A 27,845-nucleotide genomic window follows, 5' to 3' on the forward strand; every position below is an offset into this window, starting at 1 on the left:
ACAGCTCCTCATCCTTTAGGTCTCGGATGGTCCCGCACAGCTCTTCGTCCCCTGAGTCTCGACTGGTTCGGCACAGGTCTTTATCTTCTGAGTCTTGGGTGGTCCTGCACAGCTCCTTGTCCCCTATGACTCAGCTGATCCCACACATCTCCTCGTCCCCTGAGTCTCGACTGGTCCCGCACTACTACTCGTCTTCTGAGTCTTGGCTCATCCCGCATTGCTCCTCGTCTCCTGAGTTTTGACTGGTCCCGCACAGCTCCTCGTCCCCTAAGTTTGGACTGGTGCTGAACAGCTCCTTGTCCCCCGAGTCTTGGCTGGTCCCGCACAGCTTCTCGTCTTCTGAGTCTCAGCTGATCCTGCATAGCTCCTCTTGATGAGTCTCAGCTGGTCCTGCACAGCTCCTCGTCCGCTGAGTCTTGGCTTGTCCCACACAATTCCTCGTCCCCTGGGTCTCGGCTGGTCTCGCACAGCTCCTCATCTTCTGAGTCTCAGGTGGTCCCACACAGCTCCTCATTCTTTAGGTCTCGGCTGGTCCCACACAGCTCTTCATCCCCCTGAGTCTCAACTGGTCCTGCAAAGGTCCTCATCTTCTAAATGCATCTTCTGAGCTCTTCTCCTTGTACCCTGAAACTCAGCTGGTCCCACACATCTCCTCGTCCCCTCAGTCTCGGCTGGTCTCGCACAGCACCTCATCTTCTGAGTCTCGGCTGGTCCCACACAGCTCTTCGTACCCCTGAGTCTCAACTGGTTCTGCACAGGTCCTCATCTTCTGAATGCATCTTCTGAGCTCTTCTCCTTGTACCCTGGAACTCAGCTGGTCCCACACATCTCCTCGTCTCCTGAGTCTTGACTGGTCCCGCACAGCTCCTTATCCCATGGGTCTCATCTGTACCCACCCTGCACTTTGTCTCCTTTATGCACTAGTCTCCACTGGTCCTACCCAGCCTCTCTCTTTCGGCTCATCTCCAGACTTCAGTCAGTTCTCCAGCCCAATCTCTGATCCATTGGCTCCACATTGGTACCCTACTATCGTATCTCCACTGTAGTCCATCAGACCATTAGCTCTGCCAGGCTCCCTTGGACCTCCAGTTCCACCTTGTTCAGTCATCCACTTGCCTCCACCTTAGGACTCGGCAGCGGCTCCTCCTTCCCCTTGGCTCTACCTTGGTACTCAGTTGTTCTGGCTCCACTTCAGTCTTCCAGATCCCTGCCACCGCCTCTGTCATCAGACCCTTCAGCTCCACTTTGGTCCCCAAGATATGTGTTGTCACCCTGTGGCTCTTCATGTTGCTGTTAGTTAGGGTGTTCTGAGTTCTGATAACAGAATTAAAATTTTATGAATACATTTTTAAAATACAATTATAACATTTATAATAAACTAAGCATATTTCAAAATATTTTCATGTCAGTATGTGGTAGTGGATGGTGTAGTTTTTTCATGTTTCCTATCTAATGCAATAATATTCAGGTATTTTAAGTGTTAAATAAGTTTATGAATACATTTATATATTTATATATATATAAAATATGTTCACATTGCTGTGTTTTTATAATAAAGTATGATAAAATAATAAAAAAGTGTTCCTTAAATGTTTCCAAAATTCTCCAAAATAAAGATATAAAATACATTATAATAGACAAAATATTTCACAGATAGCATGCTTATACATTGCTGTGCAAGTTGTTATAATAAAATGTTGTTTAAATTAAATGCCACTTTCCCCAAATATATACAATATCTAAAGACATGTATGCATGTGTAACTTAAATTCCTAAATATTTTTCTGAAGGTGCAAGTGATCCTCCTGCCATCTCTCTGTGTGTCTGTCCTCTTTTTGCAGGTTCATTGGCTGTGCTGCGTATAAGAGACTTCATGCAAAGTTTCCAGCTACCATGTGACTTCCAGTCTAGTGCATAGAGGTTTTCTATCTACGACCACATCACACGTCGCTAATGAGAAAGAGAGGGAGTGAAGCAGAGCAAGAAAGAAAGAGTGCGAGCTGCCGTCTGTACTCATTCGCCGGAGGATCGCGATCACTTCACATGCACTCTCATAAAGTCTGAGACGCTGAGAGAAACACACACAAGACGCTGAAGGAGGTCAGAGGGTTCGCAGGGACTGAAGTGGCATGGCTCAGGGCTCTGACAACAACGACACCAGCTATACCAAATCACCCTCACCGGGCAATAAACAGGTAGGAGAGATTTAACCAGCAATATGCATACATGCACATTATACAGCTCAGCAAACGTCTGGAGATGCACCGAGAATGTTATTTACATTGTGTCATTAATGTAAACATCATGTCAATAAGTATTTATATATTATAAACATAGATTAATATGTTTTAGAAAATATAAACACTATAATAGAGAATAAAAACAAAATGCAGAGGAAAAAAAATTGGATTCGCAAGTTTTGTTAAGGTAAGTGGTTCCAAATATATATATATATATATATATATATATATATATATATATATATATATATATATATATATATATATATATATATATATATATATATATATATATATATGGGTTGAATTTAAACAAACAAATTAAATTAAATTATGTTCAACTTAATTTGTTTCTTTAATTTCAGCCCATATAAATTGTTTGCAACCACTCACCTTAAAAAATTGAGTAAATCCAATGAATATATTTTGTAATATATATGTGTATGTGTGTGTAAAATAATTAAATTATCAATAAAAATGCCCTAAAATAATACTATTTTAAAAAATATTACATTTTTACTCATTATTATTATTATATAAAATAAAATATACAATATTCTAAAATATATACTTAATATATTGTATATATACTAAATATGTACAATTTATTCATATAATTGTACTATTTTTATATATAACTTAAAAATATAATCAATGTAAACCATAAAACATAAACATTCGAGTTCTATCATAACATAAAACATTACATTATGAAAATATCAAATATAATACGTTTCATGCCTGCCTACTTGTTTATTTATAATTGATTTTAATTTTAGTAGTCGGCAATGAAACAAGATGCAACATGCATGTAATATAACACGTACAAAACTTTCAAATGAAGTCTGATTGCAAGCTTAAATCCACGTATTTGACTGTAGATTTCACATGCATTCCACAGACCATCTGTGTGTGTGCATGTTTCTATGTAGATTTGCACGTGTGTGAACGAAAGATTATGACTCAGTGGAAGTCATGAGGCTGATGGTGAATATAATCTTCAGAACGAGCCGTTCACACCTTACTGAAACCCTGACATGCTTTACTTCAACATTTACGAAGGTAATCAGCTTTAGCACCGAGCAACTGACTATGACTATAAAGCTGCATGCACAGAGTTTGACCAAATGTTAGTGATTGTGAAACTGCCGTTAAGATGGCATGAAGCCATAAGAACTGAAGGTAAAAACGGCCACGACATCCTCTCCAACATCACTGGACGACATAAGAGATAATTATCACACACACACACACACACACACACACACACACACAGAGAGTGTAACTTCCTTCACGTGCTTCATGCATCTGCACACTTCAGATGAGACTCTGTTTTATTGTGCATCTGTCAGTGTTTTGAGATATTAAACATTTAAACAAGTGTGTTGTTCAGTCTAATGGAAAGAAAATGCACTTCTAAGTGTTTATTCTGTCAAGCTTTAGCAACTTCTGTCTGTAGATATCAACTACAATACATATTATTTATTTATTTATTTATTTATTTATTTATTTATTTATTTATTTGTTTATTTATTTATTTATTTATACAGGGACAATGTACAACATGACATTTTGTGCCAGAGTTAGCTATAAAGCTAATTTACATCTGCAGTCCCTGGGCAGGAAGTTGTAACAAATTTAACAGTAAAAAATAATACAATATACACTTACAGTACAATACATACAATACATCATTGTCAATAAAATCAAATCAAATTAGTGGCTGCATATCTGATTTTGTTTATGCCAAATTTTAAGAACAATATTAAAATGATTAAAAGTGGTACTCTCTCTGATATGCGCTGGTATTTTATTCCATCTTTCTGCTGATTGTCCAAAAGCAGTTCTCCTAAGCTTAACTGAACAATCACCTCTAACCGATGACCTAGTCTGTCTTATATTCTCCTTGCCGACAATCACACATTGTTTGAGGGGTGGTGGTGCAAGATCATTAAATATTTCATACATTAAACACACATCAGCATAAAGTAAGAAACTGTCGAATGTTAGTCATTTTTGTTGTGCAATACAGTTACAATGATGATAGCTCCTTGGCTTTTTAGCTAAAATTTTAACAGTTTGTTTATATATACATACAATTGGTTTTATGTTGTAATGTTCGTGTGGGACCAGCCTGTAGCAACAATAAGATAAGTGAGGAATATTTTTTAAAGAAAATATTTCTAAAAAGGAGTTTGATTCCCCTGTAAATCTTCACTTCAGCAGGACTTCTTTACGGTTTACATCTGTATTCTGAAGGTTTTTATTAAGAGATTTGTTTATATATAGTTTGCCTGCATATATACAACATTGTGAAAAATTTGCCTAAGCATACATTTCTGCAAAATGTAAAATACATTGCTCAGGGTAATTTTCGTGGCACATTTCAGATGACAAGTCCACTAGAGGGCGCTGTCTCTTTTTATTTTTATTAATATCGGAAGTTTTACATAGTTTACCTGCATATACAGCACGTTATTTTATAAACAAAGATGTGATTTCCCCCCCTGGCTGTTTTTTTTTACTGAATTAAGGAGAGAGACAAAGAGATTCCCAAAACTTTCTCTGTAAAAATATTGGACTGTAATAATAAGAATTTTTAAATTTTATTTAGTTTATATTTTATTACAAAAAATCTATGCAAATTAGTGCATATTTAAATGAGTAGTGTGTCGTTTGCATATTTAAACAACGTTTTAGGAGCACTTGTAACACAAAAATAATCTTTGTTGAACTGTTAAAGCATAGTGATCACTATTAGTTATTTCTTTACCCTATTACCTGCATTGTCTTGCCTTAAAGAGAGTTCACACCAAAAATTTAATTTACCACCACAGGCTTATGAGCGGCACGGTGCCTCAGTGGTTAGCACTGTCACCTTACAGCAAGAAGGTCGCTGTCATTGGTTCGTGTTGGCGTTTCTGTGTAGAGTTTGCATGTTCTCCCTGTGTTGGCGTGCGTTTTTTTTTTTTTTGCTCAGGTTTCCCCCACAGTCCAAAGACATGCGATACAGGTGAACTGAAGAAACTAAATTGGCCGTAGTGTATGAGTGTATGGGTGTTTCCCAGCACTAGGTTGCGGATGGAAGGGCATCTGCTGCATAAAACTTATGCTGAAATAACTTAAAACTTAAAAAATACATTGCTCTGGGGTACATTTCATGGCACGTTTCAGATGATAATTCCACTAGAGGGCGCTGTCTAGCTTTTAGCCAATCTGAAAAACATTACTTGGGTTGTGTTCTGTTGTACATGTCAGACAGACGAGAAGGCGGGGCTTGTCAGATTACCAGCAACGCTAAATCCTTCCCTAAATCCAGCCTATAGTTAATTAATTTTCCGTCGGCTTAGTCCATTATTAATCAGGGGTCGCCACAGCGGAATGAACCGCCAACTTATCCAGCATATCTTTTACGCAGTGGATGCCCTTCCAGCTGCAACCCAGCATTGGGAAACACCCATACACTCTCGCATTCACACACATACATACATTCATTTTCCTTCGGCTTAATACCTTTATTCATCAGGGGTCGTCACAGCGGAATGAACCGCCAACTTATCCAGCATATGTTTTACACTACTATACACACTCATTCACACACATACAATACGGTCAATTTAGTATATTTAATATTCAGAAACTGCGCTTAACTGGACTCAAACCTGAGCACTCTGCATCAAAACTACAACACCGTACAAAGAGCGCTAATGAGCAAACCGATGCCAGAAAAGTCGTCCATAGGTATTCAATTACAAACCAAAGATAACGTTAGGTTTTTTGTGGTATTTATCTAGTGCAAAGAACAACTTAAAAATAATCCTTTAATTATCAATGATATCATTAGTGTGAAAAGAAACAAAAGTCGTTGGTGTTATACTGCCCTCTAGTGTTCATTTTAAGCTAGAAATTAAAGTCAAACGCATGTTTAAGTACTTTTTTCTCAGTTTCACAAAAATGTAAGCTATAGCACAGATTTCCCATGAGCCTGTGTTGAAATTTCATAGTAGATTTACTTTGATTTTTATCTATTTTGTGAAAACAGCGCTTCTCTGGACTCAAACCTGGACTTAGGTTTGGTGTAGGTGTAGACGTTAATAACTGTGATGTTGGGTTTAGGGTTGTGGTAGGTGTAGACGTTAATAACTGTGATGTTGGGTTTAGGGTTGTGGTAGGTGTAGATGTTAATAACTGATGGTTGGGTTTAGGGTTGGGGTAGGTGTAGATGTTAATAACTGATGGTTGGGTTTAGGGTTGTGGTAGGTGTAGATGTTAATAACTGATGGTTGGGTTTAGGGTTGGGGTAGGTGTAGATGTTAATAACTGATGGTTGGGTTTAGGGTTGTGGTAGGTGTAGATGTTAATAACTGATGGTTGGGTTTAGGGTTGGGGTAGGTGTAGATGTTAATAACTGATGGTTGGGTTTAGGGTTGGGGTAGGTGTAGATGTTAATAACTGATGGTTGGGTTTAGGGTTGGGGTAGGTGTAGATGTTAATAACTGATGGTTGGGTTTAGGGTTGGGGTAGGTGTAGATGTTAATAACTGATGTTGGGTTTAGGGTTGTGGTAGGTGTAGATGTTAATAACTGTGATGGTTGGGTTTAGGGTTGTGGTAGGTGTAGATGTTAATAACTGTGATGGTTGGGTTTAGGGTTGGGGTAGGTGTAGATGTTAATAACTGATGTTGGGTTTAGGGTTGGGGTAGGTGTAGATGTTAATAACTGTGATGGTTGGGTTTAGGGTTGGGGTAGGTGTAGATGTTAATAACTGTGATGGTTGGGTTTAGGGTTGGGGTAGGTGTAGATGTTAATAACTGATGGTTGGGTTTAGGGTTGGGGTAGGTGTAGATGTTAATAACTGATGTTGGGTTTAGGGTTGGGGTAGGTGTAGACGTTAGTAACTGTGATGTTGGGTTTAGGGTTGGGGTAGGTGTAGACGTTAGTAACTGTGATGTTGGGTTTAGGGTTGGGGTAGGTGTAGACGTTAGTAACTGTGATGTTGGGTTCAGGGTTGGGGTAGGTGTAGATGTAAATAACTGATGTTGGGTTTAGGGTTGTGGTAGGTGTAGATGTTAATAACTGATGTTGGGTTTATGGTTGGGGTAGGTGTAGACGTTAGTAACTGTGATGTTGGGTTAAGGGTTGTGGTAGGTGTAGATGTTAATAACTGTGATGTTGGGTTTAGGATTGTGGTAGGTGTAGATGTTAATAACTGTGATGGTTGGGTTTAGGGTTGGGGTAGGTGTAGATGTTAATAACTGATGTTGGGTTTAGGGTTGGGGTAGGTGTAGATGTTAATAACTGATGGTTGGGTTTAGGGTTGGGGTAGGTGTAGACGTTAATAACTGTGATGGTTGGGTTTAGGGTTGGGGTAGGTGTAGATGTTAATAACTGATGTTGGGTTTATGGTTGGGGTAGGTGTAGACGTTAGTAACTGTGATGTTGGGTTTAGGGTTGTGGTAGGTGTAGATGTTAATAACTGATGTTGGGTTTAGGGTTGTGGTAGGTGTAGACGTTAATAACTGATGTTGGGTTTAGGGTTGGGGTAGGTGTAGACGTTAGTAACTGTGATGTTGGGTTTAGGGTTGGGGTAGGTGTAGACGTTAGTAACTGTGATGTTGGGTTTAGGGTTGGGGTAGGTGTAGACGTTAGTAACTGTGATGTTGGGTTTAGGGTTGGGGTAGGTGTAGATGTTAATAACTGATGTTGGGTTTATGGTTGGGGTAGGTGTAGACGTTAGTAACTGTGATGTTGGGTTAAGGGTTGTGGTAGGTGTAGATGTTAATAACTGTGATGTTGGGTTTAGGATTGTGGTAGGTGTAGATGTTAATAACTGTGATGGTTGGGTTTAGGGTTGGGGTAGGTGTAGATGTTAATAACTGATGTTGGGTTTAGGGTTGGGGTAGGTGTAGATGTTAATAACTGATGGTTGGGTTTAGGGTTGGGGTAGGTGTAGATGTTAATAACTGATGGTTGGGTTTAGGGTTGGGGTAGGTGTAGACGTTAATAACTGTGATGTTGGGTTTAGGGTTGGGGTAGGTGTAGATGTAAATAACTGATGTTGGGTTTAGGGTTGTGGTAGGTGTAGATGTTAATAACTGATGTTGGGTTTAGGGTTGTGGTAGGTGTAGACGTTAATAACTGATGGTTGGGTTTAGGGTTGGGGTAGGTGTAGATGTTAATAACTGATGTTGGGTTTAGGGTTGTGGTAGGTGTAGACGTTAATAACTGATGTACAGCACCATCTTACCAACAACATAGTTTAACTTCAAGTTACGCCTCTTACATACTACAAGTTGCCCCCTTCAATGTTATGCCCCTGTCTTGCAGTCCGCAGACAGACACTACTCCTAGAAACTGAAGTCAAACACATGTTTAAGTACGTTGTTTGGAGTTTCTCAAAAATGTAAGCTAAAGCACATATTTCCCATGAACCTGTGTTAAAATTTCATCATTTACTCATACTCCAAACCTGTTTTGAGTTTCTTTTTTCTGCTAAACTCTATCAGTGCACTATCAGTGCTTTGCTGATTTCACCTGAAACTGTGCTGGTCGTAGACATTTACATGCGAACGCTTCTGAAGGGTCTTATAATGTGGGAAATTTTCATGTGGAAAAAGTCGCTGATTCTTGTGGGTTCAGTAAAGAGCGTCATTGCACGGGGCTGTGGGAAAAGATTGCCCTCTGTCTTTAAAAATGTCACCTGTCTACCACAACATGCGATAAACGTGCAGACCTGGAGGTGGCTTTCAACCACGGACTGAAAACTCTTATATTAGAAAAAAACCCCATCTCTGACTTAGAAATGTTTAACTGCGTTTTAAAGTGAACTAAAAGGACTAATAAAAATGGTTTTGTGCAATTTAAATAATTATAAAATATAATAAAAATATATGATGAAAAATGTAAACACAAAAAAATGACCAAAACAGAAAGAAAAATGAAAGAAACACAAATATACACCAACAATGTTAAAAGTACAGCTATATTAATATATCTATTGCTGCACAATTTATCGTTTCAGCATTGAAATCGCAGTGTGCGAACCTGCAATAGTCACATCGCAGGATTTTAAGCAACTTCAAGTGAATTTAAACCATTTGGACACAAGAAATTAAAACGTTTCGCAGTGGCACTTTAACAAAGATGAATTGTGTTAAAATATTGATATTATAAAAACTATATGGTGGTATTTACGATTGATTATTGAACTTCTTTACCTTAATAATATTAGGCTTCACCAAAAACCATAGTTTATGGTTTATTTAATTGTTTATTTAACTTTTATATTTGTTCTATTGTTTTTATCAGTGCTTTAATTTAGTAAATTTTTTATTAACATTTTTTTTATTATTTTGTACGCTGTATGTAGATGCACACTCCCCTACAAAATCATCCCAAAGTGAAATCATTAATTATTCCCAATTAGACTCATCTTTGATTTTGACTTTGAAATTATATTCATATCACAATATATATCAAAGAAAAACTAAATATTGCAATGCCAGTTTTTTCCAGAATCGTGCAGCCCTATATATATATATATATATATATATATATATATATATATATATACACACACAGTTTTCTCAGCATAATTGAGTACACCCCATTTTGAAAATGTATACTTTAATTCATTTCTCAGTGAATATATGCAATGTATTTTGGTGCATTTGAACAAAACAGATTTATTAAACAGATATATTTATTAAAATAATATTTGAGTCACAGAACATCCTTAGAAATCAAAAGATAAAACTTCTAGATTTTTTATATTTCTATAACATATACATTTGGGTGTAGTTTTTGTCGTAAGTTATTTTGTTAGATAAGCTCCAGATTTGGCTTTGGCACATAATAATCTAATGTATATGCACCAATATAATATTGTATAGCTTCCTATTAAAAGTATTAATTTAAAAGAGAGATTTGTGAGGGGCGTACTTATATATGCTGAGCACTGTATATACAACAAGAAAACCTTAAGAAAACATTGGGCACATTAAGCACATTGGGGATATTTTTTTCTGGTATATTTTATTTCAAATAAAAAAAATAAATAATAATCTAACGTTTTGTAAAAGAAGAAAAGAAAAAAAAGAATAGTAAAATCACTTGTTGAAGTAAAAATACTTCAGTCAGTGCCAATTATTTGTTCAAGTATTAGTGAAATTCACAATAAAACCAGGTGCCCGTTGTTTCTTTAAATTGAATGCTCCTTTTATGCAGATAAAGAAAATAATGCCATCAGTCTAACTCTAATACAATGCTAACAATCACAGTAAAGCAATGCCAGTTGACCATCATATAATGAAGATATTAAAATGAAAACAAAACGAAAATGGCAAATATAAGATGTGCATTGATAAGTGTAGTTTTATAAAGTAATGTCGAGAGGAGCATGTGATATGATTGATCGCAACTGGTCCCTCATCCATAATCAGCATCTATCCAATCAGATTGATCCAAGCCTACAATAAATAGACTGATTTCACCCTACTGCCTGGAAGAACCCTCCCTTCCACTCCAATTCCTCCTTTACTAGGGGGAGCTCTACTTGATCTTGGACCCCCTTATATGCTAACTGACCAGGCGGGAGCCCTGGGCTCAATTATCTCCGAGCTCAGGGTTCTCTCCCGTGACAGCATGCCAAACCTGCTAACAGCGTCAAGCAATATCTAAGTGTGAACTCATAAAATGTTACCACTGGGAAAAGTGGAGATGAACTTTCAGTCTCAATGTTCTGATCAGAAAACCTTCTCCAAAGTGTGGTGGTCTTGTCTATGACACAAAAAAATTACACCTTGGTTTAAGAGAGCATCTATTAGACTAAGCTGAAAACGCCATACACATGAACTGCTGTGTGCTGGTCCTCAGGGTTCATCAGACGACATGAGGAAAGTCATGAGGAGAGAAAAGAACCGCATCGCGGCGCAGAAGAGCCGATTGAGACAAACACAGAAAGCTGACAATCTACATCTGGTGAGAACATCCATGCATTTCTTACCACACAATCACACTATAATTATCCTTTACTCTCAATAACAACATAAACACAAGCTTTGTATTCTATTCAATGCATATCATGTTTATTTATACATCCATGGAAAGTAAATATTGCTGTAAATCAAGCTGTTTTACAGTATTAAAGGGACAGTTCAACCCCAAAATGAAAATGATCATTTACTAATCCTTTACTTGTTCAAAACCGGTTTGAGTTTCTTTTTTTATGTTGAACACAGAGGAAGATATACTGAAGGATGCTGAGGAAAAAACAGCCATTGACTTCTATAGCATTGTTTGTTCCTGCTATAGATGTCAGTGACAGCTTTTTCCAACATTCTTCAGAAAATCCTCCTTTGTGTTCAACAGAAGAAAGAAACTCACGATCATTTTTGTGCTTTGTGTGTCTCTTTAACTTTAATTTGAACTATAAATAGTGTATGGGTTGCATTCAAATAGAATTAATATACATAAAGCAGCTCTCCTGTGAGCTTGTGTTGTCCAGTGTCCCGGCACAATAAAAAAATGCAGTTGTGGCTCACTTTTTTTGGTCTATTTTCATAACATAACATGAGTTGGCCAACAAAATGTTTCTTTCTGACGAATAGAAAATGCAAACTAAACTGTTTCTTAATAGACATTGATCACGGGATGTATACTTGGCAACCCGAATACTGCTGTATACTGAATACTGTAAAGTAGACAAGTAAAACCATCTGAATGCACATCACATATTAGGCTAATGCCGAGTTCAGACTGCACGATTTTAGCGCAGATTTTGACTCGCCGACAAGTTTTGAGAAATCACAAACAAATGCCTGAAATCACAGGCAAACTAGTGCTCATTCGCATGATTAACAATCACACAGTGTGAACTATGAAAGAGCGATCTGAGAGAATCGCAGATGAGTCGCCGACACCCATGAGATATTTGGCATGCTAAATATCTGAAACTGTCGGCGATTCAAATCATGCTGTGTGAAATGGGTTCTGATTGAAAGTAACATCAGCAATCACCTATAGCCAATGAGAGAGCAGCATCCACTAGTATTGGTATCTACAGGCCAACGGGTGGTTGGAGTAGTTAAAAGGGCTTCTTTTCGGTCTATTTGGACTCAAGAAATGGAGGAAAAAACAGTAGAAATTTGGCACAATCCCCTGTGTCTGTTTGATGTGTCGTCTGAGCAATGCCACAGCTGGGTTGAAAAAGCATTGGAAGAGATATTGCGAATTCCCTTCAAAAGTCAGGTTAGCAAACAAGTACAATTTCTACCCCACTAAAGGCTTCTTTCTCATTATGTAGTTAATAACAAAATATACACTACCTGACATTGTGTTATTTCCATGTCACTTCTAGCGTGTGTTTGGTTGTGAGACGTAGTTTGCGAACGGAGATAAAGGTGTTGGCGATTCTATTGTAAAGTTATGCAGTGCGAAAGTCCCTGTCGCCGATCTTTCTAGCACTGTAAACACAGCAGCGTCGAAACGCTAGCCCAGATAGTCATGCAGTGTGAAAACTAGGGCTGCAACTAACGACTATTTTAATAATCTATTAATCTGACGATTGTTTCTTCGATTAATCTATGAATCTGACAAGAAACTAAAACAAGAAAAGCATTCGTTTCCAAACCTTTATTCAAAAAAGCTCATCCCTGAGCTGCTATAGTAATAATAACAATTTTAAAACTTAAAACTTAGTTGTGTTGTCTTGTTTTCAATCCAAATATCTAAAAAAAATCCTGAATCAAGATACATACTAGACACAAGAAATAGCATAAGAAATTATGTCTTGTTTTCTGAAAAAAAACCCCCTCAAAATTAAGTGATCGTTTGCTTAAAATAAGCTAAATTATTTGACAATGGGGTAAAAAATAATCTTAATGAGACATAATCTCAAACAAAAGTTAAGCATCACTTAATTTTCTAACTTTTCTTGTCTGTTCTTGATGTAAGATTTGGACATAGGACGTTAGTCTTGTTTTTGAATCTGCCACTTTGCTGACACATATGCATTTATAGCTCCGCCCTCTTTTGAAAACAGCTCAATCTCATTTGAATTTAAAGTGACAGTCGCCAAAACATCACAGTTAAGATCGAAGCCTAAAAGGGGCAGTTTCAAACAGTTATGAAGCATTATCTGTGTGGTATTTTGAGCTGAAACTTGACATACACACTCTAGGGACATCAGAGACTTATATTACATCTTGGGTATAATAAGACCGTAAGACGCAAAGTATATCACTTTGTTGCAAAAGCAAGCAAACCTTTTAAGAAAAGTGACAATAAACCAAAGACAGAGCCCACAGTGTGTCCAGCTGTGTTACAGGCATGAAGCCGATGGACTCGGACTGTATTTACATGAAGCTTTACTGACCATGTGGTGATGCGTCACGGCTTCTGTCGTGCTTCACACTTGTTGTGGCTCTGGTCTTGTTTGCTTCAGATTCTGGCATTAATTACATGGCGTGGGTGAAATGCTCAGCGGCCGCGCATCTAGTAAATTCTCAGTAATTTATCAAGAAAACAACAACAACAGTCCTCAAAACTGCAGGGCTGATTTGTGAGTCTGCTTGAGGAATCGTGATGCGTTCGGTGACTCCAGCAGCACACGCCTGTCTAACAGTCGAACCGTTTAGATTGCATTTGGCTCTTACTCAAAGCCAAAACCCTCTATCACTTTCATTGAGCATCTGTGTGTGTGTGTGTATGCGTATTAAATGGGTGTTTCCCTCTGGTATTACTCATGTCCTTTCACTCCTCGCATGCACATGGTGATCCAAGGACTCGACAGACCCTGTGTGCAGTCACGCTTGTAAAATTGTACCGTTGAAGACAAATTTGTTGGGCTTCCTGTGACTTTTTAGTACTTTTTCACAAATTCCTTTGCTGTTTAACTGAGAGATAACAATAATTTTAATATCTAATTTAGTTTCTAATAACTGATTTTGTTCATCTTTGCCATGATGACTGAACATGATATTTGACTAGACATTTTTCAAGACACTAGTATTCAGCTTAAAGTGACATTTAAAGGCTTAACCAGGTTAATTAGGCAAGTTATTGAACAACCCTGCCAAAAATGCTGGGTTCCACACAATCGATTTATGTTGAGACAACATAGGGAATTTATTTAACTTATTAATTTTTGCTAATTTAAGTGGATTGAACATAAAACAAATAAGTTGTCCCAAACAACCCCACCCCCCCCCAAAAAAAATTGTGTTTTTTGAGCTATTTTTATATACGTAATTCGAACAAACATTCATTCATACATTTTCTTTTGAGCTTAGTCCCTTTATTAATCTGGGATCACCACAGCGGAATGAACCGCCAACTTATCCAGCATATGCTTTATGCAGCGGATGCCTTTCCAGCTGTAACCCATCATTGGGAAACACCCATACACACTCATTCACTCACACACTACGGACGATTTAGCCAATTTACCTATAGCACATGTCTTTGGACTGTGGGGGAAACCGGAGCACCCAGAGGAAACCCACACCACACGAGGAGAACATGCAAACTCCACACTGAAAAGTCTAACTGACCCAGCTGGGACTCGAACCAGCAACCTTCTTGCTGTGAGGCGATCGTGCTACTCACTGCTCCACTGTGACACCAGTTTGAACAAACAGCGAATGTCATTTTTTTGAGTGGTTCTGTAATGTGAAGTGACGCTGACAAGCGAGTTGAGGATCCAAACGCAGGGTTTATAATACAGAAATGGTTAGGCAAGCAATGGTCAGCACAGGGGCAAACAGATGAACACAGGCAATCCAGAGTCGAAGTCAAATAAACAGGCAGATGGTCAAAAGACAAAACAAGGCGAGGGTCTGAAACACGGCAGGACAAGGCAATGGAAAACATGCCGTAATGTTCACTATACAGTTTACAAGACTCAGCAACTTCTGTGTGTTTGTATGCATTAGAAATAGTCCAGTAATGAGTCCATGAGCAGCTTAAGCTGTGTGAGTCTTATCAATGGAGACTTGGAGCAGGTGTGTGTGTGTGGGTTGCATGACTGGACCTTGTAGTTTATATAACCGGCAGATTTGTAGTTCTATGTGATCTGTGTGTTTACCAGCGATCTGGAAGGATTAGATCGCTGGTGATTGTGACAGGTTTGTTCTGTAGCCAATTGAAAAAAATATTTCTTATGGGGGCTAATAATATTTGCAGATTTAAATTTTAAAAATATATTTAAGCCAAACTAAAAGAAATAATACTTTTTACAGAATAATAATATAATAAGGAATACTGTGAACATTTTTACACACTCAGCTAAAGGTGCAGTAGGTGATCTGCCAAAATGCTAACTGTTAAAATAATAGCTTTGAAAACACAATCCTTCCCCTGTCGTCCAAAGCCACGCCTCCTGAAACACCAACGTACACCGTAAAGATGACAGAGACCCACTGGTTCATGTCATTCGCCAGTTAGAAAACTTTACAGTACTTTATAATACTACAATTCTGAATGAAAAACTGTATTATATCTAGCATGTTTTCAGTTGTGTAGCAAGCAAAACTTGTCATAATGTGTAATATTTCATGCATGCAAGGATCTCTGGTCTCACTTTCTCACATGCTTTGTCCCAAAGCGACTACTGTAGGCTGTAAAGTGTAAAGTGTTTAACCGGCGGCATGCAGGAATTACACTTATTACTAAACCATACTTACATGTTGTTTCAGACTGAATATAATTAGAGTAGCATGGTAAACAATATAGGGAGCACATCACAGGTTGTCATTGTTCAAAAATAAACCAATATGATGCGATTATAAAACCAACTTCCCCTCATTAAAGCAGGCTAGGCGGAAAAGCGCTATTTACTGATGTTTTGTTGTAAAACTATACAAAAATCTACAATATCGATGCTGTAAAAGGTCCCTTATGAAATTGAAAATAGTCACATTAGTCTTTCACCAAAAGATTTCAGTGGCTGAACAACACTTCTGTGTATATAACCCATTCGTAAAACAACACAATCTACATCAGCTTTGTGTGATTACAATAGTTTTAAAACAGAACATTCCCTGTCTAAAAGAAATACTTCAGCCAAGGTGTCGTCCTTCCTCCAGCCTGCAAAAGTAACTCCAATATTGATTCAGGAACTTAACAAGTTTTCATTCAGCATTTGTTTTTACCACTGGCACTCTCGTGTGTCTGCGCGAACGGATCTGCGTGAATGGGTTGCACAGAGAGACAGTTTGGGCTCCTTATCCAAATTATGGGAATTGACAAATTTTAATTGGATAAACATTTTTAAGTCTTCTGCCTTACCCAGAATATAAAAATACATGTAAATACATTTAGATCCTTTACTTTAATTACTACTATTGGACTTTCAACTAGCACAACAAAACTTTTTTTCTGTAGACGATCACCTACTGCACCTTTAATAATTTCTTGGTCAATATTTTGTCTAATAAGTGTGTCTTCAGCTGTATATAAAGTCATCAAATACATTAAGACCCTGCCAGAATAGATCCTAGAACTGTTTTATAGGCATGTCATGATTTTGCCAAGTACGATGTGATCCTGGATTAACATCTATGTTGATTCTGAAACATCATTTTTGTTCGAAAATGTAATCCATACCTATTCCCAACCCTTAACCCAAGCATAACTGTAAATTACTCCCAAAATCAGAGGGGATTAATAGTTGGATGGCACTCATTTAAAAGTGCAGAAACCTCACCATAAGCCTAAACTTAACTTATTCGGTAAATGTATCACTTAATTCTGATTGGCTGATTGGAATGTTGTTCCACGATTAATATAGATGGCCTACTTGGTGAAATCAGGTTGGAGGCTTTATTGATTTAAAGGGGTGATTCACTCAAAATTGAAAGTTGTGTCTCATCATTCAAATCCTGTATGACTGACTGACTGCCTGTTAGGAACAAAGAAGAAGGTTTTTTTTTTTTTTATTAACCTTTTCTCACATTTACATCTTGTGTGTCACGTTCAGTCATGAGACCAGTGAGACATCTCACGCGATGGAATGCAAAGTTTGAAAGTCTGTAATAGAAATGAGATTTGAGAGTTATGGTTCGCAATATTGAAATAAATGTTGCTGTCGAACATGATGCAGAATATTTATGCTGCTCTTTTGTCTTTTTTGAGTCAGATATAATGGCTGCAGGCGACACAGTGGCTCAGTGGTTAGCACTGTCGCCTCACAGCAAGAAGGTTGCTGGTTCGAGTCCCAGCTGGGTCAGTTGGACTGTTCTGTGTGGATTTTGCATGTTCTCCCCGTTTTGGTGTGGGTTTCCTCCGGGTGCTCTGGGTTTCTCCCACAGTCCAAAAACATGCACTATAGGTGAATTGAATAAACTAAATTGGCCACAGTGTGTGTGTGTGTGTGTATGAGTGTGAATGTTACCCAGTTCTAAGTTGCAGCTGGAAGGGCATCCGCTGCGTAAAACATATGCTGGAATAGTTGGCGGTTCATTCCGCTGTGTCAACCCCTGATGAATAAAGGGACTAAGTCGAAAGAAAATGAATGAATGATAGTTGGATTAAAAAATGTGATTATCAACAAAATCTCTATTTGTGTTGCTCTGAAGACAGAAGGTCATAAAGGTTTGTGCATTTTTATTTTTGAGTGAACTACCCCTTTAAATGCAATAGGCTTCTGTACCAACAGAGAGCATATTTCTGCATTCCTAGTTCCAGAAGTATTTTCCTATAGGAAGTGAAATATATATTTATATTTTATCCCATAGGAATGTATATAATAAACTTTGACTTGAAGCAAAGGAATATATGAAAATGTGCCAGAAAGACGAAATTTATGAATAAAAAGAAAACTGAAATCATTGTAAATGACAGAGAAATATAGCAGGCCCTATCGCACACCTGGCACAATAAGGCGGAAGACATGTTTGGCACGATTTGTTGCTATTTTCAGACCAACACAACAGTAATTTTCACGTTTTCCACCACTTTGTTTAAATAGTTAATTAATTTGCGCCACTTTGTGGACTCATAGGTGTGCTGTTCTGTAAAGGAGGTGTGTTTTTTCAGTTTATTCATGACAATTTGCATTAGCGTAATGTTATTATTATTAGTATTATTTATTATATGCATATTTATATTTGTTTTTATTAACACTAGTTTAGATTTGTCCACCTGTCTGGTTCTGGAGACGTTTGCATCACCATATGGGGCATAAGAACAGGACTTATGTTTGGATATAACTCACTTCTTTGACTTCATTATTATTGTTTATATTATTCATTTGCTGGAAATTAGAACTGAATTTAGAAATCATTTTGAAACAAATATTTGCGCTTAACAAACTAAATCAAATATGTAGGCTGACGGATGTCTTCAGTGAAGTAAAGTAAAAGTAAAGAGAAAGTAAAGAGGCCAAATGGAGGAGGCTTGTTCTTTATCCTCTTGCTGCAGATGCTCTGTTTAACTGTTTTCTCGCTAGTGAAGTGTTCAGTTTTTCCACTTACAAAGTCCGCCATGTAAATAGCAAATGCACCATGGCGCGACGCAATTGACTTATTAAGGGAATATGAGATTAGACTCTGATTGGTTTAATGCACGTTATGCTCAAAACACACCCATAACTTATTAAGAGAATAAGCACAACCCTGTTAGACCATGTGCTGTGGCACAGAGCGTATTTTTCTGTCCTTAAAATAGTAAAAGTGGATTCGGAAATATCCTTAATGCTTTTACTTCATGCACTTCACACTTTGCACCTGGATCATTAAAATAGAGCCCAAAATTTTGCTTGGAATCTATTGAAAGAATAGATGCATATACGTATTTTGAAAGCATGCCGTAGAGCAACCAACTCGCTGTAATTTGCAGTTTTAAGGGAGTGGGTGGAGCTAATCTCTGATTGGTGGAATTCTCTGCATAGCATCATGGGTAATGTAATTTTACTGCACAAATTCTCCTATTAAACAATGGAATTAACTAAAAGCAATTGAATCAATTAAAAACCTCAAAACATATTTTATTTTTAAAGATTTATCATTCATTAATTTTCCTTCAGCTAAGTCTCTATTTCAGAAGTCGCCACAGCAGAATGAACCGCCAACTATTTCGGTATACAGTATGTTTTACGAAGCGGATGCCCGTCCTTTCTTTCCCATGGAAGAATATGAAGGGTTTTACCTTTGGAAGCCAAGTGATACGTTCTATTGTTTAATTAAGTGGATGGATTTTTAAGGTTTTATTAATTTAGCAGGACATTTTTAAAGTCATGCTATTTTTCCTAAACTTGTGGAAAGAAAATCATATGTTTTAGTTGTTTATTTTGGTGTTCTAATGCTAAATAATATAAAACTTGAAGTGCTTTGGATGTTTGCTGGGAGCTATTATTTTATACGTTAACAGTCTGTGTGAATCTACCGAAATTATTCTGAGAATGAGATCTGGCTGGCCTGCATAATTCACAGAAAATAACTGCACATTTTGTAGTGAACTGATGAGACATTTTTTTCCAGGAAGAGACTGGTTTGATTAGCAAACTGACCCACTGACAGTCCTAACAGCCCCCATTGTAATTCTTAGTATCAGTTATCTGATAACACACACACACACACACTGACCTCATATAAGTTCCCCTGAACTCTTCTGGTTTAACACAGAGTGGGAGATGCTGTCCTGACAGCCACATCTGATTATTAGGAAGCACAGATATCATTTGAATTTTGCGGTTGCACTGCATTTGAGAAATTCAGGTCACACATCAGATATAAATACTGCGTGTTTACACTGATAAAGCTTAGTATTTTAATCTAAACATCTCAAGCCTTTGATCTGGTAAACGTCATGTAAATTGCTTAGCTAATGTGTACATCATCACAGTTACTTCAATTATTATTATATATTGTATATATATATATATATATATATATATATATATATATATATATATATATATATATATATATATTGGGCTTGTTAACATTAGTTAATGCACTGTGAGTTAGCAATCTAACTATTAATGACTTTATTTTAATCAACTAATGTTAACAAAGATGAAAAACACTGGTATAATAATAAATATATGGCTGATTGTCTGTTCATGCCAGTAAATACAACAACCAGCTAAAAAAATCCTTAATGTAAAGTGTTGCTAAAATAATTCACGATCTGTCAAAGTTAAGCGTGTTCAATGTGTTATTAAGGAAGTCATCGGTGTGAGGGAGACTCACTGCTCTGGGCTAGCATAGTATGTGGTTTCACTCTTCGCGATATGCTTGATAAACAGGAAGCAGAAATTTCCCTCGTATGACACGTTTCCTATAGTGTCTTCTAATGGTGTGTTTTTGATTGAAGAGAAACGTGGGCCGGCGAGGGGAGTGTTCAGCTGTCATTTCTGGTAAGGTGTTGCTGCAGGCCGTGGGCAGATAAAGCTGAATGACGCTTGTCTGAAGGGGTTTTACCCTGCAGTGACTGGAAGGCAACAGAGCGGCTAGTCAAGCTGCAGATAGCAAGCATAGCGCTGACGTCGCTTATAGCGGGAATCGTCACGTCTCCCTTGGGTAGCCAAAAATAATGGCCCATAACAAGCAACTAACATGCTCTTTACGTAGCGCATTATTATTAGGTATGTGGCTAGTTAAAATTTACCCGTGGACATTTATTAGGATGATGCAGTTCAGTGTAAGCTTTTAGCATTTGTGAAACTTTCTTTTCTGAGCTGATTAGGAAATAATAGACAAATAAAATTAAATAAAAAAATAATTATTTCACATACTGAGCCCTATCATGCACCCGACATTGCAAGTGTTATTTTGCTATCTTCAGCCTGGCACAGAAAAGTAGTGGTGGGCAAAGCGAGGCTTCGTGAAACACTGAAACAGTCAAAGCAAATGTGTCGAAACTTCAAAAGGTTTCGAAACCCGTCTCTTCAGTGACACCTAGTGGTCATTTTATGTATTGCTTTGTAACGTTGTTTAAATAGCAAATGCATTTCTGTGCCGATGGGTGTATTGTGTGAAAAGCAGTGGTGGGTAAAGCGAGGCTTCATGAAATACTGAAACAGTCGAAGCGAATGTGTCAAAGCGTTTTAAAACCAGTCTCTACAGTGACACCTAGTGGTCATTTTTATATATTGCTCTGCAACGTTGTTTAAACGGCAAAGGCATTTCTGTGTCAATGGGTGTGCTGTCTGATAAGTAGTGGTGAGCAAAGCGATGCGTCATAAAACACAAAAAAAGTCTAAGCAAATGTGTCAAAGCTTCGAAACGTTTCGAAACCAATCTCCACAGTGACACGGGCACCTAGTGGTCATTTTTATATATTGCTCTGCAACGTTGTTTAAATAGCGAATGCATTTCCGTGCCAATGGGTGTGCTGTCTGAAAAGTAGTAGTGGGTAAAGCGAGGCTTAATGAAACACTAAAACAATCGAAGCAAATGTGTCAAAGCTTCGAAACGTTTCGAAAACCTTCTCTTCAGTCACACCCAGTGGTCATTTTTATGTATTGCTCTGCAACGTTTAAATAGCAAATGCATTTCTGTGTCAATGAGCTTGCTATCTGAAAACTATTGGTTTGCAAAGCGATGCTTCTTGAAACACTGAAACAATCGAAGCAAATTTGTCGAATCTTCGAAACGTTTTGAAACTCATACTACAGTGACACCTAGTGGTCATTTTATGTATTGCTCTGCAACGCTGTTTAAATAGCAAATGTATTTCTGTGCCAATGGGTGTGTTGTCTGAAAAGTAGCGGTGGGCAAACCGAGGCTTCATGAAACACTGAAACAGTCGAAGCAAATGTGTCGAAGCTTCGAAACGTTTTGAAACCCATACTACAGTGACACCTAGTGGTCATTTTAAGTATTGTTCTGGAACAGCTTCAGCAAAGTAAAAGTTAAGCAAATAGAGGTATTAAACCCCACGTTGTATAATAGAGGTTTCAAGTGATTTAGTGGAGCCGTGAGAGTTCCAGACTAGCATGTCAAGATGATAGGTTGGAATCCAGGGTGTTGTAATTCAAGTTGTAATCAAGTTGTAATTTCAGAGTATTTGTACAAATCGTGATTCGTTCACAGTTGCTCTGTGCACACACACGGTCCACTACGCTACATGATATAGAGTTTTTTTTCCAACCCTGTCAGTCAAACGCAGATTTGCCATGTCTCGAAATGCTTCTGAAATGATCGATGCTTTGAAACGCTTTTGTCAAGTGACCTGGGTGTTTCGAATCACCTTGGTCACGTGACCTCTGTGTTTCAGATCATGCTTCAGTGCAGTGTTTTGGGATCTCAACACTGTGTCGAAATGTCAGTTTCACATCAGCCATACATACTTATTGATGCTTCGCTATTTTGAGGAAACTGAAATACATTGCTCCACTGAACAACTAAAAATTGGTCTAAAGTCAATGGTGCAGAGTATTAATTTGTTATTTAAAGAGCATGCTAGTGTTATGTGCATATGCGGGTTCAAAATGTGTGTACACATTGCTTAATACACACACAGGGATGTACAGCAGTACACGAACAACTTTAAATATGACAAATTTAAGGATTAAAATGTGAAAAAAACATTAATATCTACATAAATATAAAAATGCTACCTCATCCCATGCCTTCTTCACTTTGAGGAGCCTTGGTTGTATATGACTTTGTTGTAGTCAGGTAATTCATGAAAATTTACATTTGTTTAGTGTTGTGTGTTAGGATATAACTCAGTTTTTTGACCACACTTCATTGTTATTGTTCATTTCGAGACCTGGCAAATCTGTGTTTAACTGACAGGGTCGGAAAAAACTCTATATCATGTAGCGCAGTGGACCGTGCGTGTGCACAGAGCGACGGTGAACGAATTAGATTGCTGAAAGTTAGAATTTTATATATAGTTTATGTACTTTTCATTCATTTATTTATTTTCCTTTGGCTTAGTTTCTTATTTATCAGGGGTCACTACGGCGGAATGAACCACCAACTATTCCAGCATTTGGGACACACTACTGCTATTTCCAAATTAAATTTGGGATGGATGGGATTTGAATTGGAAGACAGTAAACAGGTCTTAGCAACCGAGATTTATCAAAATATCTTCTTTTCAACAAAAGAAACTCATATAGGTTTTGAATAACTGAAAATAATTAATTTTTTTCAGTGTAAGTCGTTCAACCAATCACAAGCCAAAGAGTTCTTACCTCATTATTTGTTCATATTCTCTGTACAGTCACAGAAAGTTCTGCATGTTTCAGCATCTGAAAAGAAAAAAGAAAGGTGTTGCAAATATTTTCACAATTGAATAAGCAGTCTTAGTTTGCAACAGTTAGCCTCTGAAAGTAAAACCTCCACTCGTTTTCTTCAAATGAAAATTTATCTTCAACAATAACTCATAAACTTTTAAAGTCAGCCCTGTTGTGAGCTTTGAGTTTGTTAATTGTGTGTATATGTATATAGTCAACCTGTTTGTGTCAATTTAACTTATTTTAAACAATAATCATGTTTAATAGTGGGAAAACTACATTACCCATGATGCTGTATTGCAATTTCCACTTATCAGAGTGTTGAAAAGCAAAGTGTGGAGCTCTGTCCACTCTCATAAACCACCATATATATTTATAGTTTGCAGCGTACTTGAAATATATGATTTATATAAATACAACCAATAATTTTATATGATAATATTAAATAATATGAAGAAGATTTATATTTGTGTAACATTTTTTTATGTTGTTTCATATATTTTAATTAGATTGTGCCATTTGCAAAGACTCATTTAACGCATTCATTTAAAATAGGTTGTGTGCCTGTTCAGGTCATAAATGTTACTGATCTCATGAATATGTAAATGAGAACACTTCGATTTACAAATGTACAAAACCATTAAGCAAATCATACTTACCTCATTAATTACTCAAACATTTTCACAATGGGATAAGTAGAAAAGGTGTGTCGAACAATTAACCTTGTAAATATGCAAATATGAACAGTAACAAACAGTTTACACAGAGCCCTGTGCAGTGTGTTGTTCAACAACTATCAATCATTAAGCACTGAATTATAAACTTTAAGAAGATAAACTATAATATCATATTAATATCATATGACAAACACTTTCACTGTTGGGTAAGCAGTAAGTAACTGTTGGATAAAACCTAAGTGCTGTGCCTGTTCGACCGATCAGTGTTATTGATCTCATGAGTATTTAAATAAGAATGTTAAAGTTTAACAAATGTACACTGTGACAACTTGAACAAGCAATATATAGATTAATTACTAATCTAAGATTATGAAACGTTCATTAATGTCATAGAAATGTATGATTACTGGGTTATGTTTTTATTTGTAACTATGAGGCCCTCTAGAGGACGAAATATCTCATGTCCTCCCACATGAAAAATACTATAGTAAATACTAGTGTTTTGAATCATACTATAGTAAAATATATACTGTACATATTATAGTATTTGCAACACTTTGTTAATGAATGCTGCAGCATACAGTAGGAATGGTGAACTGAATGGATAAACTGTAATAAATACTGTAGTATACTTTAGTTTTTTACTACAGTAAACTCTGGTGTTTTGTAGTATAATATATGCTATAGTTGTAGAAAACCACACACTAAAAAGTGCTTGATTATTTTAACCCAATTCTGGGTGTAATATGCACCAACTACTAGGTTATTTGTTTTTAATTAAATTAATAGGATAAAATTTAACCCAATGTTTGGGTTGGTCCATATTTTACCCAATTTAAGTTTAAATAACCCAGCATTTCTTAGAATGTACAATATTGAATCATTTGTTTATATAACGACTTGTTGTCTTACCATAGCAACAATAGAATCACCACACCAGATTTATTCAAGTAGTCTACTTTACTATAGTATGGTTTTACTATAGTATTTACTATAAACTACTACGGTAGCCTATATTTTCTATAGTATTTTAGACATTTCATCAAAGTAATCCTAAACCTAAATGCATATTAAACAATGCCAATATTGTTTTACAATAACATGCATTATCAATATTTCTTAATTCATTATTTGTGATTATATATGAATTATACTATGGTATATTCTTCTAAGGTCTTACAAAGATTTTAATTTATAGTAAATACTATGGTGCATTTAAGCCATACTATAGTAAATCTCATTATACTCCATATAACAACTTTGTTGTAGTACAGCATGCTAGTACAGCATATAGATACCTGAATACCTGTTTTTACTACAGTAAACTGTCTTGTATTGTAGTATAATATATACCCAAATAGTTGCTGCATTAACTGAGCAACTATATAGAGTTACCACAACAGATTAATATAAATATATTCAGATTAACATATACTTTCCTTTTATTTGGTTTAGATACACTATAGTACCCTCCCATTTACTACAAATTACTACAGCATTTTGTTCATGTAGGCTTTGAAATGTATCAGATATACCATAGTAGCCAACATTTGAAGTGGATCAAAACCTTTCATCAAAGTCCTAAAACTAAAACAAGTAGTAAACAATACCATTATTGTTTTACAATAATGTACGCTATCTATCCTTCTTAATTTAATATTGCATTGTTAATATATCTTTTAATTTATAGTAGGCCTAAATATAGTGTTTTTGAAGCATACTATATATAGTAAAGCACATTATACTACATATATACTATCTACAACTCTTTGTTAATGAATGCTACAGCACAGATATATACCTCATACCTGTTTTTACTACAGTAAACTGTCTAGTGTTGTAGTATAATACATACCCAAATAGTTGCTGTATTACCTAAGCAACTATATAGAGTTACCACAACAGATTAACATATACTTTACTATAGTATGGTTCAGAAACACTATAGTGCCCTCCCATTTACTACAAATGACTACAGCATTTTTTCATGTAAACAATTTTCCTGAAATGTTTAGATATATCATAGAAGTCAACATTTGAAGTGGATCAAAAATTGTCATCAAAGTCCTAAAGCTAAAACGTGTAATAATACCAATATTGATTTACAATAATGTACATTATTGTATCTATGATTTAATAATTATTTATTATTGCATTGTTCATATATCTTTTAACTTGTAGTAGGCCTAAATCCAGTGTTTTTGAAGCATACTATATATAGTAAAGTACATTATACTACATATATCTACAACTATTGAATACTACAGCATATAGATACCTGATACATGTTATTACTTCAGTAAACTGTCTCGTACTGTAGTATAATATGTACCCAAATAGTTGCTGCCATTATTGATATTTGTAATTTAATATTGCATTGTTAATATATAGACTTTGATGTATTAATTATACAATTAGGCTTCTATATTTTATTCCACTTCAATTGTCGACTAGCTATTCTTCAGAGGTTTTACAAAGGTTTTCTCCGAACTATATCGTGTTATTATCGTCCTCCGTTTTCTGTTTGTGTTGTAGGAGAGTGAAAGCTTGGAGAAGGAAAACGCAGCGCTCAGAAAAGAGGTGAAGAGACTCACAGAAGAGGCCAAATATCTGTCGACCGTCCTGAGCAATCATGAGCCGCTGTGCACGGGCCTGAGCGGCGCGTCCCCGGAGCTGCTGTACGGCGCGCACCACGGAGCGTTCCACCAGCACATCAGCGTGCCGCACTACCCGCTCTGACCGCCAGAGGCCGCCGGAGTCCCGCACAGAACCCGCCCGGACCCGCCAATAAACTTTGGTTGAGTTTAAAACCACGTACATAGTCATCATCATCAGCAGGCATCTAAGTGATCTTAAAAACCACTGAGTATCAAAGGAATAGAACAAAATCCTCCAGATGTATCGATTTTGTTGATATTTTAGTATTGAATAAGTAGTTTTTTTTCTGCTAAATATAATTCTAAAGGAGCAGTTGACCAGACTTTTGGGAAAAAACCAAACAATCCAAACATAATACAAAACTGAATAATTAATTTAGTTCAATAACAATTGAATGACACAATGAGAAATCATGAACTACTGAAATGTGTTTAATACTTTGTATAAAATTATTATTATTTTTTTGTTAATGAAAGATTCAAGACTGCTCTTGAAAGCAAAATGGAGCTGCACATATTGTTCAGGTGTGATTTTCCTCACAGACTTCAACTGTCTTCAAATCTTAATGTTTCTGTGGGTCTTGTCTATCAACTCTGATCTTTACTTCTCAATTGGATTCGGCTCAGGAGACTGGCTGGGTCATTCTAGCAGCTTTAATTTCCTTTCTGAAAGCAGTTGAGAGTTTTCTTGGCTTAATTTGGAATTATTATCTTATTAAAATGTCCACCCTGGTTTCATCAACACATAATATAGGTGTTTGGATTACGCTGACGAGCGGCAGGGTTCCTGAATAACTACACTGTAAAAAAACATCCATAAATTAGCATTTTTCCATATTTTGTGACTCATGATTTTATTGTTCCCTGTTTATTTATGCTTTTGAATTGCATTACGAGACCTTGGTCTGTCTTTCAACAACTTTTAACCTTGAAAAGTTTGATAAAGTGACTTTTATTAACATTTTTAATACTTTAAAGGGATATATTGTCTGGATTGATTGGTGTTGTAAATTATGCTACAAAAACATTGTAATAAACTGCCAGTACATTTTATGTTACTTATTTTCTCTATGTATTATTTC

The 27,845-nt window shown here is 36.6% G+C and overlaps 1 protein-coding gene across 1 annotated transcript; it reads left to right on the forward strand.

The window, feature by feature from the left end:
- The first annotated feature begins 1,989 nt into the window (after positions 1 to 1,989).
- batf (basic leucine zipper transcription factor, ATF-like) lies at positions 1,990 to 27,763 on the forward strand. The gene is made up of 3 exons (XM_056445295.1): positions 1,990 to 2,195; positions 11,114 to 11,218; positions 26,642 to 27,763. Exons 1-3 carry the CDS (start codon positions 2,130 to 2,132, stop codon positions 26,843 to 26,845), a joined length of 375 nt encoding a protein of 124 aa, XP_056301270.1. The 5' UTR covers positions 1,990 to 2,129; the 3' UTR covers positions 26,846 to 27,763.
- The last annotated feature ends 82 nt before the right edge of the window (positions 27,764 to 27,845 follow it).

This window comes from Danio aesculapii, chromosome 20, assembly GCF_903798145.1.
Source record: "Danio aesculapii chromosome 20, fDanAes4.1, whole genome shotgun sequence".
NCBI classification, from domain to species: domain Eukaryota; kingdom Metazoa; phylum Chordata; class Actinopteri; order Cypriniformes; family Danionidae; genus Danio; species Danio aesculapii.